This window comes from Drosophila virilis, chromosome 4 (genome assembly GCF_030788295.1).
Source record: "Drosophila virilis strain 15010-1051.87 chromosome 4, Dvir_AGI_RSII-ME, whole genome shotgun sequence".
Lineage (NCBI taxonomy): Eukaryota > Metazoa > Arthropoda > Insecta > Diptera > Drosophilidae > Drosophila > Drosophila virilis.
In genome coordinates this window covers 28,599,266-28,617,020 of record NC_091546.1, presented here as the reverse complement: position 1 = coordinate 28,617,020, position 17,755 = coordinate 28,599,266, and the positions used below count along the sequence as shown (strand labels likewise).

General features: G+C 37.0%; 4 protein-coding genes across 7 annotated transcripts in view; 1 reads left to right on the top strand and 3 right to left on the bottom strand.

Moving 5' to 3' along the window:
- The window catches only part of LOC6634140 (uncharacterized), a 126,983-nt gene that overhangs the window by 60,142 nt on the left and 49,086 nt on the right, over positions 1-17,755 (bottom strand). For both annotated transcript variants that reach the window (XM_070208754.1, XM_070208755.1), the window contains exon 3: positions 1,094-1,325. The gene's annotated coding sequence lies outside the window, so the exon portion shown is untranslated. The remainder of the gene's footprint in view (positions 1-1,093; positions 1,326-17,755) is intronic.
- On the top strand, positions 1,976-3,811 carry Hacd2 (3-hydroxyacyl-CoA dehydratase 2). 2 transcript variants are annotated; one of them, XM_015169780.3, is made up of 5 exons: positions 1,976-2,045; positions 2,103-2,350; positions 2,417-2,768; positions 2,827-3,172; positions 3,232-3,811. In XM_015169780.3, exons 2-5 carry the CDS (start codon positions 2,237-2,239, stop codon positions 3,554-3,556), a joined length of 1,137 nt encoding a protein of 378 aa, XP_015025266.1. In that variant the 5' UTR covers positions 1,976-2,045; positions 2,103-2,236; the 3' UTR covers positions 3,557-3,811. The 2 variants fall into 2 exon arrangements, with proteins under 2 accessions (XP_015025266.1, XP_002057429.1); XM_002057393.4 differs by having other exon boundaries at positions 1,983-2,350.
- LOC116649881 (microfibril-associated glycoprotein 4-like) lies at positions 5,117-7,682 on the bottom strand. Of its 2 annotated transcripts, XM_070209042.1 has the most exons (3): positions 7,501-7,682; positions 6,428-7,443; positions 5,117-6,369 (listed from the first exon to the last, which is right to left on the bottom strand). In XM_070209042.1, exons 1-3 carry the CDS (start codon positions 7,594-7,596, stop codon positions 6,252-6,254), a joined length of 1,230 nt encoding a protein of 409 aa, XP_070065143.1. In that variant the 5' UTR covers positions 7,597-7,682; the 3' UTR covers positions 5,117-6,251. The 2 variants fall into 2 exon arrangements, with proteins under 2 accessions (XP_070065143.1, XP_032289027.1); XM_032433136.2 differs by having other exon boundaries at positions 6,428-7,680.
- Positions 12,000-15,894, bottom strand: Tehao (tehao). The gene is made up of 2 exons (XM_002057395.4): positions 14,549-15,894; positions 12,000-13,670 (listed from the first exon to the last, which is right to left on the bottom strand). The coding sequence occupies exons 1-2, from the start codon at positions 15,565-15,567 to the stop codon at positions 12,332-12,334; spliced, it is 2,358 nt and encodes a 785-aa protein (XP_002057431.1). The 5' UTR covers positions 15,568-15,894; the 3' UTR covers positions 12,000-12,331.

Here is a 17,755-nt window from a genome sequence, read left to right as displayed (position 1 = left end):
CTAACATTTAACTGCGTTTTCTTTTGAAATGTTCGATATTCATATGTAGTGTTCTTAGGTTGAATATATTATTTATGATAGGTTTTTTTTAATACAATTTATGCTCTTGATCGATATCTATCGATTTCAGATGAGCTATCGATAATTGAAACTTGTCAAATCTGTCGCAACCAAAAACCTCGTTTAACCATACACATGAAATTTTGTGCTCTAAGCAACACTATTTTCTGTTGTCTTACAGCCCTACAAAAATCGAACCATCTGGGTGAACAGCTTTTGTATAGGTACCTCGGTTAGTGTATCTCTTATTTTGGTAATCATAATTTGAGTCATGTGAACACGCATCACACATGTGTATAAAAGTACGGTATGTGTGCGTACACACAACAACAAAGTCAGTTTCTAACTTGTCTTCCCTAACCTTCTTGCTAACCAACTTGTTTACCTGACCTTAACCAGTTGGCAACAACAACAACCAAAACATATTTATACGAAACACGAACCGGAAATAGACGAGTGCTCATTTTGTTTTACTTTTACTCAGCTAGCTGTATCTGTCATGCCATTAACATTTGTTATTGGAGTTGGCAAGTTTGTTTTTGAATCTTTAACTTAATCAATTTAGTCATTCATAGACTTAGTTATTCGTAAGCGATACCTTGCATTTCCTTGTTATACGTGTCGTTCATGATTCAATGAAAAATTTAGTAACTGCATAAAGTAAATTTATAAACTACCGAACACTAGAATTTTATACACTAAACCTTTAATTAATTAATTTTAATATTACCGAAATCGAAATAAATGTGCGATATCTCGATTTACAGAAACAAAAAAAAAAAAAACAAATTCAACAAAGGGAAAATACTTAAAATCTAGTGAGACCAAACGCACAAAATAAGTGAAAACGGAAACACGCATGAATATCGATAAGAGGGTAATTAAAAAACTACTTTAATAAAGAAAAGAAATAAATATATCTATAATCTAGTAAAAACAAAATGTACTATTGGCCTGGGTACTCCATTGAGAACTTTGCAGTTGTAACGATTTTGAGTATCAAGATTATATATTTAAAATGTTTAGTACTCACCTTAGGACATGTTTAACGCTGAGCTATCTACCCCAAAAACATTACGTCACTACAGTGAGCACACACACACATACACATATGTGTAGGCTGTTAGATATATAGATTGGTCGGGCGGTGAAATCTGGGCCATATCTAACGGTTCTTGAGAAAACGCAACATTTTGTTGGTTTTTTTTTTGTTTCTTTTTTGTTGTACGTGCATAAATTATATGTGAATTTGTGCGTTGTGATAGCTGAAAAAAAATCGCATAGAAAAAAGGGAGAGAGACGGTAAGAGATTAGCACAAGCCAAATACAGTTTTTAACTTTAAGCCTGATAACACGTATGCTCCATTGTTTAGTTGAAAACAGTGCTGACGACAACTTGTCGCTGCTTGTTTAAGCCAAGATGAAAGAACGTAAAGGACAAAAGATTATTTAAAACACAAAAACCACAGCACTCCCTGCAGCCGCATGCCTCACAATCCCATAATTGTCTGCAGGCAGCAGCTCATAAATCAAAATGCCTCAAAGCGACATACGCACTCACATATGTACATACATAGCGAATGGGAGTCAATATCTATAAATATTTCAAATGTTGATTGTTGTTGTTATTTAATTATGCTACACAAGTAAATGTGAATTTATGTTTTTTTGGCCGTACATTTTAAAAACTGTAGTGTAATAGATAATCAAAATAAAAAATATTTATATTTTTTTTTTAATTTAATTTTTCTTATAAAAAATAGAAATATTTCATAAAGTTTTAAATCCCGGCGCCAATTACAAGCTAAGTGCTACACAACTGTGCGTCGTAGCATTTAGCTAAAGAGCGGCTGCGCAGTTCGCACACATGGCTGGACTGATGCCATAGATAGGAACAATCGATAAGAACTATCGTTAGGGCTGCTAATTTGGTTGCGAAGAGCTCCTGCGTGTGTACGAAACTAACAAAATATATAAATAATTTGGTGCGTTGCTTGGTAGTTTTTATTAAAAGAATATAATATAACAATATGTAAATACAGAGAGAGGAAAAGAGAGAACTAGTGGAAACGAGTATAAAATTGGTTTTATTAACTACAAGCAAAAGCATGAAGTGCGTACCCGGCACATTCAATTAGCTGGTCAAAGTCTGTGACAAAAACCAAACACAAAAATTATGTCGCCCATGTCCAATGCCAATCCAATGGCAGCAACTGAATTGAGTCCATTCGTTTATTGGTCCCAAACAAAGGACACGTTGTTGCTAAAGGTGGATCTGAAAGATGCGCAGGTGAGTCGTTGCACACTTCGAAAAATCAATAATTGGTGATGGGTAACGGGCATTATATTTTTTTAGGGAGTCATTGCAGAGTTTACACCCACAACGATGTCGTTTGGCGCCAATGGCCATGGAGCACGCGGCCGGAATGCGTACAAGTTTCAGATGCGTTTCTTTCAGCCCATCGATGATGAGACGGCCACATTTACGGTTACCGATCATAAGATCGAGCTGCTCATACATAAAGCAGAGCCTGCCTGGTGGGTGCGACTGGTGGCGACGCCTCAAAAGCCGCACTGGCTGCGCGTTGACTTTGACCGTTGGCGCACCGAGGATGATGCAGAGCTAAATGAACCGGCGCGCGACGTGCGCGAGGATTATGTGGAGGAGTATAACAACCTGCAGAAGCAGGAAATTGGCTATGTGCGGGGTAAGAAGGACTGCTCCCAACCGTTTTCTCAGCTTAACAACTTATACCCCTTTCACAGAGAATGCCAAGAAGGTTTACTTGATCATCTATAACCTGGCCATGTTTGTTGGCTATCTGCACATACTCATTATCATGGGTGTGCTCTATATACGGGACGGACCAGACAGCATTAAGCATACGTATGAGTATGTGGGCACATCGTTTAAATTTGTGCAGCTCATGCAATATATGGAGGTAATGCATCCACTTTTCGGGTATACCAAAGGCAGTCCGCTGGTGCCCTTCTTTCAAATCTCTGGACGCAATTTCGTTCTGTTTCTTATGATCGAAATGGAGCCGCGCATGCATGCCAAGCCGGTGGTCTTTTATGTATTTATAATATGGTCCCTCGTGGAGCTGGTGCGGTTAGTGATACATTTCAATTCAAAATCGAATAGCATAACAGCTATTATTCTCCTCCTAGCTATCCCTACTATGTCAGCCAGCTGCTTAAGCGGGAGAACGGCTTGCTCACCTGGCTGCGCTATACCATTTGGATTCCTCTCTATCCCATGGGCATCGTGTGTGAGGGCGTTATTCTGTTGCGCAGCATACCCTATATTGAGGAAACGAAACGCTTTTGCGTTGACATGCCCAACAAATGGAATTCAACCTTCGACATGGTCCTATTTGTAAAAGTCTATCTGCTGCTACTCGCTTTGCCTGGCAGCTATCTGGTCATGTCCCACATGTCCAAGCTGCGCGTTAAGAAACTGGGACGCGGTCGCGCCAAGCCGAAAATTAAATAAGAATTCATCTCAAATTTCTTAGTTTTAAGATTCACGAATTTTCATATATTTTTGTTTTATTCCCCAGCAAAATGTTAAGTTAATGTTTTTTACTTGTGCTCAATAGTTTAGATAAGAGTTGTGTCAAAGATTTTAGCTACTTATTGGTATTCTCAGTTTACATAGATAATATGTATATCAATCGCACGGCCAAAGATAACATAATTTTAAAATAATGAAAAACAATAAAAAGAAAATCTAATTGACTATCACTTATTTGAGAACCTTTTAATGTCCGGCTAGTTCAAATCAAGTTTATCGACCGCATTGAAGAATGTTTCTAAAACAACTCTTAGAAAAATCTTGTATTCTATATTAAAAAATTGCTGCTATAATAATTGCTATACTAAAATGTTCTTCTTTTTTTTATTTTATGCGTTTGAACAATTTGTATATATTTTTTAATTGGATAAATTATGTCTACAAAGCACTTATTAACCCAAAAGGTTAACACAGCCACAGACATACTAGACTAAGATTAGAAGCTGGAACCTAACTTATATAAATACTGGCTCTAATTGACGGATAGATGGCTGGCCAACTAATTGATTGTATGAAGTTGTATTTTATTTATATTCACTTTTTATATTCAACTTTGTGACCATGCGTTCCGGCCTACAGTCACATTTCTAAGCCAACAAAACGTGTTAGCAAGACATTAAGTATATAATATAATTTATTATTTTTAAGTAACGCTCTTTACTGTATTACGAGTTTTTAATATACTTCATAATAAGTCCAACAAAATTGAAATTAAAGCTATTCGTTATGAGGTTTAGGCTTGCATGATGTGTGATATATTAAAAAATGCACATACCAACAGATCACGGGCATTCAACTTTAACATCCTGTCAAGCATGGTTATGGTTTCCTTGGTCCTCTTCTTGTTAATGTCCTTTGTGAATGACTCCTCCAATTTGAACTCAATCGACCCAATCGAAATGCTAACTGACTTTGGTTGGCAACTGATGCCGACTAATTCGCTTTCACACTGCGGACACAAATATTTTTTATTTGTGGCTCATTACAGATGGGTGGTGGCAGGTTGATTAGCCCTTAACAATGGATGAGCTAGTATATAATTTGGGATGTCTTTAATAAATCGCGTTTTGATTAAGGTGTCAATCAATTTTGTGTCGTTTCGCTGCTAACTTTCGTGCTGAAGTGCCACGAATTTCGGCCACTGCCGCCGAAGATAAATGCCAGACAGTAGCGCTATTAATTGGCTGAGTGCTGTTGCCACCAACCACAACCAACCACCGGCAACAGCAGCACCAGCACTACCATCGCATGCCAACGACAGTTACACACATAAATTCACGTTGCAAATTTATCCGCGAAAAGGAAGTTCGAACGAAGCAGTTGTCTACAGTTACCGATATCACGACACCCTGTTCTCAGTCTTTTAGGTATAATCCCAATTTTAAGAAAACAATAAGACAATTAAATATGTTGATGCTGCAAAGGACATACAACTTGATATGTATAATGAAAATGATAGATATACCATTTTTTGCTAGCTTTAAAATGAGCACAAATAAATAAATATCGCCAAAAATCAAATTCTATAACATTCGCCTTAAACTATCACGATTTTGTATATTTGATCCCCAGCTGATGTAGGCTTTACAGCCCTATCATAGTGGGATGAAAATCCAACTGGTGTTACCAAGACGCTGGGCTTACTGAAAGACTTTGTGCAAAACAGACCGACAGAATGAAATTGTACAAAACAAAAATGCTCTATTGCATTGCTGGAAACAGAGTATTCAGCAAGGCACACGGACTGCACTGGCCCAAAAATGAATAATTTAATGCAATTTTCAGGCGCATCCAACACATCGAAACCGGAAACTAAAAACCAAAAACCGTATCCGCCCCAGCAGAACCGAACCGGACCGAAATGAACTGAACTGCAGCGGGGTTAACGCACAACTAATCACTTGGGCTTGCAGCCAGGAGCGAGGTGCCTGGCAAAGTGTCTGACCAGGACCTTGGCCACCCAAAATGAGTTTTTGATTAAGGTGCCTCAGGGCGTGTGGCGGCGGGCGATCAGAGGAGTTGTATGCATGCGTGTATGTGTAAGACGATTGATTTTTGCCCCCGAAAAGTAACTGCTACATTTTCTGCAGGTAAAGACAAATGCGTGAACATTTTCCACATAACAGCTGACGGGGACTTTAAGCCTATCACAGAGCCTTATTGAAATTTGGATTCACCTTACGCCTGTGACCCGACTGCAATAGAATACGGTAATTGCCAAGTTTTGAAGGACAGGCAATCAATGCAAAGGATAAATTGCCGTGACTTTAATGTAGGGACTGTTACAAGGAAGGACACGAAGAGCAGCAGCTTAGTTTAGTTTTTATATCAGTTGCGCTATAAATACTTACTACCAATGGGTAAAATAAGTAACTTGAACTCGGACTAAACATTGTCGATTGACTTTCAACGTTTATTTGTAAATTTAATAGCCAATCCTGAAAGCTTATTCGGATACTAAGCCACGGAGTTCCGAGTTATGAGTCATGACTTTTTATTGCGAAGTTTCAAGACCAGGCCATGTTTAAATTTAATGTGCATAAACCGCTTACTATCCTTTTAATTTTATTTTAGCTACAATATGTATGTAGATCACATATCCAGATTGTGTCAATTATTTAGTCGGTCTGATCATCATTTGAACAAACTTAAGAGGTCTAAAATGCCAAGTTCTCCACTCGATGGCATTTGGATTCTCAATATTCTGTGTAATATATTGGCCATTGAGATTACTAAAATGCACAACATTAAGAACTTTTTTTTAATTAAAAGCAACTGTGAATAGTTTACCAGAGATAACAACCACCATTGAACCACCAGCCAGATTGATAAAGTACAGCACAATTCGATTTTCCAGCAACGGGTCGATCGGGTGTGGAGAATTTACAATTTTTGTGCTGCAACAATGCATCATCCGCATTTCCCGAATATTCGCCAAGACTCTCTATCTTATACGATTCATGCTCGCTGCCTATGACAAAGTTATTGTAATGTGCATATCGTGTTTCATTATGAAAATCCTCGAGATGTATAAACAATTCGTGTGACTGCGCTTTGGTCATCCGATGCAATATCTCCAAGCCCATAAAGAATTCGCCACGCAAATCTCCAAACCCAGCGCGATAATCTTGCCAGTTACGATTAAAGTTTTCAGTGCCATCTTTACGACGTTGCACCACAGTCCAACCGGAACCAGCCAGAGTCGAATCACAGAGCACTGGAAAAGGCTCCAAGCCAGGTACTTTTAACAAATATATATCATTCGATTTATCTAGACAATTGCTGGACAGATATTTATCCATAGAATGAAGTGTTGATATAGTTTCCAGGTTTTTGACAACCTTTTCCCGTTTGTCGTCAAGTGAATTATCCTTTGAATGTAGACATTTTTCTGTACTAATCAAGTTAAGGGAATTTTTATTTTTAAAGAGAACTTCGGATTGTACTGCCTGACCATTTAAGGACTTATCCAGAGATTCTAAATTCTTTTCCTGCTTATAGCGTTCGATCTGATCCTGTAGCTCCAATAGTTGTCTATTTTTTTCATTTAGCAACACCTTTGTGATTGCGGCATTCTTTTTATGGATATTATTCAGTTCAATTTGCATTTCCAATTGCATTTGCTTATCTCTAATTGTTTCTTCCATATAGTTAACGCTTATATCAAGGACATGGACTTTTTCCAGTAATTCGACATACTGTTGTTCCTTCGTTTGCACGGAAGCAACATATTGCAGCAGATGTTTTACTATTTTATAGCAATACCCACCGCACTGTTCATCTTTTAGCTGACTGTTCGCACAAAACTTTAAAATTTGATTCAATTTTTACGTAATTAAAACCTTTTAAATGTTTGCGCTTACGGTCTGTTGTTTCTTGCCAAAATCTGCTGGTTGTTCACTCGATACAAGCACGCATATAAATAATATTGAATTAAACATATTATAAAATAATTTCATTTTTTAAATAAAATTGGGTTTAGCTCTGGGTTCTGCCAAACAACTTCTGATTTAATTTAACGCTAAGCTTCAGCGTTAAATTTCAATTTTAAATTTTGTTATCAAATATATTTTGCTGACAGTGTCATCAGACTTCCTCTGTTATCAGTTGAACTGTTCAGAGCTCAAAAAACTTAATTCTATTAAAATAAAGCAAATTCTAAAGGTTAAAGGCCGAGCACAGGTGGGCAACTAACCAAATTATTTAATTAAAGCAAAGCTGTAAACTTGGTCAGACATCAGACAGCAATTGGCTGCAAATTAAGGCAAATTACAAAATATAACATTGCCCAAGATTTGTTACAAGATACTATGTAAGTCAAATAAATATATATTAAATTAAAAAAATATATATATAATTCAAGTGTAAGAAACTTGTGTAATGAAACTACAAATAAATTGGATGTGGTTCCCAATTGATGTGCTCAGATGCACATATCAAGACAATATATGTCTCTATAGAATCGAATAATAACCTTAAATAACTTTGACAAGAAGAAGCAATAGCAGTGCAAAAGCTTTATGATACCCACTTCAGCTACTCTGCAGGGTATATAGCATATAGCCCAAATTTCCCATTAAAAGATCAATTAGCCAAACTATTGGAATATTTCTACACGCAAAATTATTTGACCTTAATGGAAACTAGCTCCAATTATTTAGAATTTAAATGTTAAATTAAAAGTAAATATTTTAAAACGTAAATGAAAAGCAACCTAATTCGATTTTTAAATTCTTAAAGTCAACTAAATATAAATTAGTTAAGAGATTTCTTAAATGGTTCCAACATGAAACCAAAGCCAAGCCCATGGCATTTTGGTCCCTTGGCTTTGTTTGAGATCCACAATCGAATCAAATGCAACTGCAGCTGACATGCATTTGCAATTGTCAGCAAATAATGTTGAATGTTATCGAGTATATGTACTCATACACGCGCATATAATACTCGTTTATTATAATTTGTGTCTAGCTAGTTAAATGTCTCAAATGACACGCTGTCTATGCCTTTCTATGTGTAACAAATAAAAAGAGAGAGTTCTGACAGCAGCCACCCGCACACCCAACACACACACACACACACACACACACACACACACACACACACACACACACACACACACACACACACACACTCACACAGACGCAGACAAACTTATAATGTTCGAGTTAAACCCCTTGTGTGTTATGTATCTAAGTTGTATGCTGCATACTTGAGGTTTGGCAGTTTATTGGCAACTGTTTTGTGGCAACGGATACAGTGTTGCAAATAGTATATGCCCGGGCAGGCCACGTACGACCGTCCACGAATAAAGGTTGAGTGGGTTGAAAGGGCCAAAAGCTGCAGCAGTTACAAACTGATTTTTATAGTTGCCGCTTCGAAAGCTATGATAAATGAAGAGCAGCTGCAAACAGATGTTTCTGATAACTACGCCGGATGGACGGCTAGCATATATATATAAATATATATATATATGAAAAATGAGCTGAAATTATTGAACGCGGCAGCTGCTTGGTGTGAGTTCAGCAATCAATTTCCATTAGTCTCTCCCGAGTCGCTGGGCTCTAGCTTAAGCAAAAGAAAAAATGTTTCAGCTTTAATAAAATACAAGCAAATTTTGAAATTTGTATAAAATGGAGATAATCATCTTTTGTAGCTTGAATTAAATTAATTAAATATTCATATTGATAAATATACCCTGAACTCATTGAAAATGGGTAAAAAGGGTATTATGTTGGCGATAGCCACAAAGTAAAAAATATTTGATATATATGCTATTCAAGAAGCTATATGTAAAATTTGGTGATAGCTTACGAGATTTGCAAGTCTCTAGCTCTTACAGGTTCTGAGATAGGGCGGTCATGGCTAGATCGAGAAATAAATACATTTGCAACAAGTAAGAGGAATGCCCCGAACCATCTTATTCCAACACCAAATGCAGTTGTTGCATTGATGTTTTCTCAAAAAGTCAATTGCATTTAAATAGTAGCTTAAATTAGTTGGCAATACAAGTTGGGTTATTAACTTGAAATGTAGCTCTAGGGTGGTAGCAGGTAGCGATAGGTATAAAATAATAGATACTTGACATATATATTATTCTAGAAGACTCTAGCTCTTATTATTTACCCAATTTGCTCAAATTGCTTGGAAACGGAGTAAGTTATCGATTATCGGAAACAAACTCGATTTGCGCAGGCACTAGGAGCACCTACATCTAAAATTTAAAATCTCTAGCTCTTATAGGTTTTGAGATCCTTGCGTTCATACATACTGACGGACGGACGGACATGGCTAGATCGACTCGGCTATTGATGCTGATCAAGAATATACTTTATGTATACTATTTTCAATAGGTTCAGGGTATTAAAATACATAATATTCTTCTTACCCATTTTGAATGGGTTCGGAGTATAATAATGCATATCAGATGCATTTTGTATTTTAGTGTTCAAAATGTAAGCTCTGAACTTAAAATATTTGCCTACGCTAAATGGCATTTGCTTTATGACACTTTAAACGCCCCCGAAACATTGGCCGATGGGCGGCCAATGAATCTTCCAGACCCACTTGAACTCTCACACACACACACACTTTCAATGAAAGTTGATGCCCAAAAGGCCAAGCAATTGTAGCCAAAAGGGCTGACAGCATAAAAGCGAGACTTGGCAAAATTACATTTTTTCTATATTCACTAGCTGCGTAAAAGTTGGCTGCCACTTGCGCTGGGCGGGTGGTAGCCGTTTCCCGCTATTTTCCTATTCTCTGTACTCGACGCTTTGAAGGCCACCAACATTATTGAAGTGGATAATTAGGGTCTGACCTTGGGTCTAGGCCCGTTTTGGAGCATGTGACTGAATAAATATTTAAGTTAGTTTATTGAACGGAACGCAGTTAGAGATTAAAGAGATGTTGAGTTCGATGACAGTATTAAATGGCCAATTACAAATAATAATCTTACATATAACAATATAACAGTATAACATGTTGAGAAGTATAACAGCTTAGAGCTTATTGCTTGTTCAAGCTATAATTAAATAGTTAAATGAAGCAATTAATATAAATTGGCAATTTTAAAACTTCTAAATATACTAAAAATATAACAGTATAACAGCAATTGGTATAACAGTAAACATATTTATAACACTGTTTGTTACTCATGGCTTGGCTAATTTCTATAAGACTCGTATGTTCAATTGGAAGACTTGTTATTCCTGTAAAACAATTTAAATAAATACTGCACCAGTATTATTGTAAGTATTTAAGCATTAGAGAATTAAAATTTTAAATATGGTAAAATATTTTCCCTATGCCAGCACAAAGCTAAACGAGAATAATAAAAAATAATTTTTTTTTTCAAATTTCCTAATTTATGGCATGTAAGCCAATTTTCTGGCTTGCTGTCAGCTCTCCCAAATTAAATATAAAATATGTGTCCTAATCTTCACAACTGTTTTTTATGTGTGTAGAAAGTGGCCAACACACTTTATGACTACCAAATATGATGTGTATAAGAATTTAATTAAAAATGTTAAGGCGGAACAACAAAAACAATTTCAAAGGCAGACAATAGGAGCAGAAGACAAACAAAACAATCAGCCTTAATGCTGAATTAGTCTACCCATAAATAAATGCATATATACAACAAGATTAAGAATTCGGTTCTATGTTTATTTATATTGAAAATATTTGAAATAATTTAGAGATATTCAATTTTTTTCACGATTTTCCAGTTTTAGATATGACAATAAAAGAATATGCAAACAATCAACTATTTTTATACCCTGAACCCATTAATAATGTGTATAAGGGTATTTTGTATTTGTGCAAAGTCCAAATGTATGTAACAGGCAGAAGGAAACATCTGCGACCCCATAAAGTACATATATTCTTGATCAGCATCAACACCCGAGTCGATCTAGCCATGTCCGTCTGTCTGTCTGTCCGTCCATCCGTCCGTCCGTATGTATGAACGCATGAATCTCAGAACCTCTAAGAGCTAGAGACTTAAAATTTTAGAGGTAGGTGCTCGTAGTGCCCGCGCAGAGAGTTTATTTCAGATAATCGATAACTTACTCCGTTTCCAAGCAATCGATAAGAACCGATATTGATATCCTGTTCTTTTGGGCAGTTTTGGTAAATAATAAGAGCTAGAGTCACCAAACTTGACACATAGCTTCTAAAATAGAATTTCTATACGCATTTGATGCTGGAAGAAGAGGGTTCAGGGTATCCCATAGTCGGGAGCTCCCGACTAGAACCTCCTACTTGTTTTTAGTATACTGGTTCAGTATGTCAGAGTCCAGTTTTATACTACATTGTAACTTTTTATTTTAGAAAACTGCAAGGAAGTATCTTAGATAACATAATTTTATTAGATAAACTTACACAAAATATTTATGACTATGCCGAATTACTAATAATCGGCTTAAAGTACTTCGAGGACCTTCAAAATTGCTTAAAAAATTTAACAATGTTAAAGCGAATGCCCGCTAAAGAATATTAAGAAGTATTTTCTTTAAATTTAATTAAAGAAATATAAGCTATGCTATAAATAAGTCTTCCCTATCGAGTATCTTAAATTATCTTAGAATGAGTTAAGATAAGATTACCTAAATTTATAGCATAAGCTTATGAAAAATAACTAGAACTAAAGTTATGTGTTTAATTAATCAAAGGTTGATATATTTTGGGAACATATCAGATGAGTGGACCCACGTGCTTCTTCTGCCCCTTGAGCACGCGTCGATTGTGGGGCATGGCATATCGCAGCTTACTCCAGAACAATGGATCGCCCCACTTGAGATAGGTGTTGAGCTTGAGATAGGCACGCAGCTCGCTATCGATGCCTTCGAAGTGTTCCAGCTCCTTGTACAGGATAATTATGATGCGTTTGCGTTTATCCTGCAGCGTCGCCTGGTAGGCAATGCGGAACTCCATGCGCGCCCAAACGGAATCGATGAAATGCTGCGAGAGCACAATGATCACACGCTTCGAGTCGTTAACGGTGCGCACAATCTGTTCGGGAATGCAGTCGCCGACGAGCCAATCGCGGCCATGGAGGCAAACACGAAAGGCGTGCAGGCCACTCTCCAGCTTGGGCAACAGTTGGGCAATAAGCTGTTCGTCCTTGTGCGAATAGGAGATAAAGGCATCGTAGGTCTTGTCCTTGTCCAGCTCCTCCTCGGATACCCACCATAGGCAAAAATTGTGATTGTAGAGCCATATCTTCAGCTCCTGCTGATAGATGAGATAGACCACACTAATCAGACAGATGACAATCACGAGGCCACCCAGAATGCAGCCAATGAGCAGAATATAAGAGGGGCACAGTTCGCCCACCTCCATTTGCTGGAATGGTTTCTCTGGCCGGCCGCTACAGTAAATATCACCCATATCCTGGACACGCTGCGGCTGTGCACGCACAAATCCCAACAGCGGCAGGGCGGAACAATCACAGCTCAATGGATTGCCACCCATGGCCAGATTCATGGTATTATTTGCCAGATAATCGATAAAGTACTGATCAAATACACTAATCCTATTCCGACGCACGTCCAGCAGACTAAGATTGCTCGGCAGCTGTTTGGCACCATCCAAGCTAACCAGCAGATTATCGGCAAGGCTTAGTTTACTGACATTGGCATAGCCGACAATGCCACTGGCTTCCGGTAACTGGCTAATGCTATTGTTCATCAACTTAAGGGTTGTCCGTACCAGCGTTGTGTGCGGCAGCAGCGGTAGCTCCTCCAACGCCGCTCCCCGACAGTCTACAAAGAGCTGCTTCGTTTCGCGCTGCACCCAGCAAATGCACTGTGGATCGCATTCCCAATCCGCCGACTTGTACTGGCAAATGTCATCATTGGTGCACACCAGCGCCTCAAAGGGCATCCAGAGTTTCACTCCATAGAACTGGGTCCCGCGCATATCGATAAAGTTCAAACTGCGCACGTTCCCAAACGTGGCCGGATCCAGAGAGGTCAGCGAATTTTGATTGAGCAACAAAGTAGAGAGCGATGTCAACATTGTAAAAAGTTCACTGTGGATCAATGTGGGTTAGTTAGTGGTAAAAATAAATATACTTAGTAACACTACAAATATTTTAAGTCAATCTAACTTGATATTTACTATTTCAAATCTTTTTTAAATCATTTGTTTTAAGCAAAACATTTTTAGTAATTTACACTAATATTTGCACATACAATAAGCTTCTAATTACTTTTTAATTACATGAGTAATTGGCTAGGTCTTTACGTCCACTCATGAATCTACCCGCGGTATTTACACTATATGAAGTATTCACTTTTGTAAATTTATAAAAAAAAAAAGTTAAGAAATATAGGTGAAATATTAAATAGAATTTACGCTAATAAAATTAACGTGTATCCTTCTATAAGTTTAATATATAAGTGTGAGAAATGTCTAATTTATATAATTAACTCTAAAAAAAGTTTAAACGTGTAAATTAGTCTACTCCTACACTCAGAGAAAAACAGCATTGAAAAACGACCGGACTAAAATTCATATAATTACGTACGCCTCATTCTATAATAATCTTAACTTTAGTATGAACAGTTAGTTAAAAAAGTATATATAAAAAAGGTATAAAATTCAACAAGAAATTGGTATAAGCATAAAATAATTGGATATACATTTTATTTAAAATACTTTCAAAACCGGATAAAAAATGATTTATAAAAAAAACTTCTCTTTTCTTTTTGATTCTTAGCGTTTTCTCCGAGTGTATAATGAACTAGTTGTTCAGTCTTGAAAAGTCAATATCTTTTCCAAAGCACTGTTAAACAGAAGACATTTAAACACATTCATATATTTTATTTATATTTAGTCAATTAGAATTGACTTATTGCTATCGTGAGTTGTATTTTTTCATAATCAGCTGAAACGATTGGCACCCACCTCGATAAGCTCGTTAGCCTATTGCTGGATAGATCCAAAACATTAAGTTTTACCAGGCCATTGAACAGATCCGTTGGCAGCTTCAACAACCCATTACAGGATAGATCGAGCAGCGTAAGATTGCCCTGATCGACGAACAGCTCACTGGGTAACTCGGTCAGCTCCGGATTCTGATTGATGCCAATAAGGCGCAGATTATAGCTGCCCTTAAGCATAGTGGCATTCACATGGCTATTGGCTCGCGACAAGCGCAGCTCCTCTAGCTGTTGCATGGAGATAAAGAGCGAACGCAGCCGCTGATTGACTCGGTCCTCGGGTGGCTTCGCCAGCTTTAGGCTCAAATTGCGCAGCTGTTGCAGCTCATCCAGTAGGGCAGGCTCAAAGTGAAACATTTGCGGATTCCTAATGGAAAGGATTTGCAGGCTGTGTGAAATGCTGGCGAAGAGCCGCGAGGGCAAATGGCGCACAGCCAGACGCAGCTCCAATGTGGTCAAATTATCAAAAGCATGGAAAATTGACTCATTTAGCACACGCTGAGTGCTCTCGTACTTGAAGTACTGCAGCTTGGGCACCTCACTAAAAACCCAGGTGCTCACATTGGTGCTAGCCGTCTCCTCTCTCAAATTATAGAAGTCATCAAATTCCGATTCCATACTCCGATCACGAAACTTTATGCTCAACACCTGCTGCACGCCCAGGGCATTCAGTAGCTCCCGGAAAAATGTCACCGACCAAAAATTATAGGCATCAAACTCAAACAGTGCGACCTCGCTGATATTGAGGCGCGGCAGCCAGTGTACTTCGCCATTCGCATAATAGCTCATTGCAATATTGTTGCCCGTGTCCGTGATCTGTAAGATCATGGCATACTCATCCCGGCAATAGACGCGCACCAGGTTCGCCTGCGGCTCACAGGTGCACCAATCATGGACATGATGACAGTAGCTTGATAGCGGTATGATCTGAGCATTTGTGCACGAAATCGCACAAATTACGATAAGATATCGATAACAGAACATGTTCTGCACATTCCACACAGACACACTCACACCCGAAATTCATATACTTTAATATTCACACATTGTGCACACTCGCGTTTCAAACGACTTTCAAAGGCAACGCCTCAACTGTGACTAAACACTCGAAATTTTTTTTTTTGTTCAACTCACTGACGACTTTATCAACATGTGCCATATCAGTTTTGAGATTCGCTTCTTCAGTGATACCAATGTCTACGACATACATGCGAAACAATAGATACAAGTAAAATAGAGTTGACTACGTGATCTTAAAGGGGCATATACTCACATCTAGGAGGTGAATAAAATTTAGAGGAAATATTAAAACAAAAATAAAAAGAAATAATTTAATATTTAAAAGTAAGCTTCAAATAAACTATCTCGGACTCAAGCGCCAAAAAACCAGGCAATTTGAATAAAAGGTTTTGATCATTATTTTATAGATTATTCAAATGTATCTTACACTAGTAACTTGGAAATCCTGAAATTGCTGTGCAGCACACTAGGTTAAATACTTTCCCAATTTATTAATAGTTGCATAAACAGTATGCAATTTTCGCTATACATCGGTTTGTTTATATTCGTGTCACGAACGCATTTCCCAAAACTCTAAGTTTAATTGCTTTTAGAATTATTTGCCTCTAAGCTAGGCAATCTTCTTAATTACTTGACCGAAATCAACAATTCAATGAGGTATCTTATCATTTTTATTTATTGTTGCTGTCTTTAAATTTTCAGCTAGCCCACTCTATAAGAAATCAAATCAAGTCAGTTTTTTGTTCATTTTTTTTAATAATAGTTTGTTTACATTCGTTGGTAACTTTGGCGCTTATCAATGAACTTGGTGGCTGTTTATGGATGTCTATAGATGAGTCAGTTGTTTAGAAGATAAATAACCTATCGTAGTTGGATGAGAATTTATGTTGCCTACTTTTGAGCACTTCAATTAATTGATAAGCATTAGTATTGTTCCTGGTAGATACTGCTATCTTTAAAAAGTCATTTAATATTCTAAATGAGCAATCACTAGCGATCGTTATCTATGAGACTGATATAGACTTTTTTCAATTTTAGCTTCTCTAATAAACTACAGTTCCCAAGAAGTTTATTTTTATCATGCGCCAAAAATATGTTCAATACAATTTTGACATATCTATACTTGAGAAATAAATACAAATTCTAGATATTACAAAAAAACAAAAATGATATAATAGAAGAACTTTAAAAAAGAACAAGTATTAAAGAAATAAGGAATTTTGACATACATATACTTGAGCAATCAATACAAATTGTAAATATTAAAAAAAAAATGATATAGTAGAAGTACTTTGAAAAAGAACAAGTATTAAAGAATTGTTAATCAAAACGTGTTATGTTTTTTGAAAAAGTATTACTTCTATATTTATATATCAGAATATAAGAATAACTACCGGATATTACCCTGCGTTAACTCTTTACAAGGTACACGCCGGTTGAAAATTGAACTCTCTTGGGTGGAATTTCCCGAATCGCTGATACACTTTTTTTTAAGTTCTTATACAGATCATTGAAAATAAAATTTGATGCAAGTCAAAAATGTAATCAAAACTTAACATGTAGCCTAAAAAATTCTTGAATCACTGTGAAAAGTGTGAAATACGTCTCAAATGATTTTTCGTATCTTTGGAAATAAATTTGAGCACGAAACCTCGCCCATCAACCCCGCTTTCCATCAAGGAGAAATGCATTTTTCAAAGATTGTGAAGCACTCCTCAAAAGAATTTGAACAAAGATATTTGAAAATGAGTTTGAAGCCGATCGATATAAAAAAGTTTCCTACAAACGTTTTTCGCGAATTTTCCATACTTGCTAGTGGAATTTCTGCAAGCCCCGTCTTAACGTGCACCTTCATCACGTAAGGTAACTACGGTGAAAATGTCAGCTTCCCAGCTCTTGGGCCTGGGCTTTGCGTTTATCACCAATCAGGCAGTCAGATCAAACTGTTTTAAATATATAGAGATGAATGTGAATTTATTTTTTTTTTTTCAAATATTAAAGAGCTATTTGTAGTCCAGTGTTTGTTAAAAATGGTTTTCTGTACTTACTTACCGAACTTACTGGAATCTAATGCAAGGCTAAAATCAATGAGGCGGCAACAATATTTAGCTGTAACCCACGCCCTGCACACACACAACTTTACGATTTGACA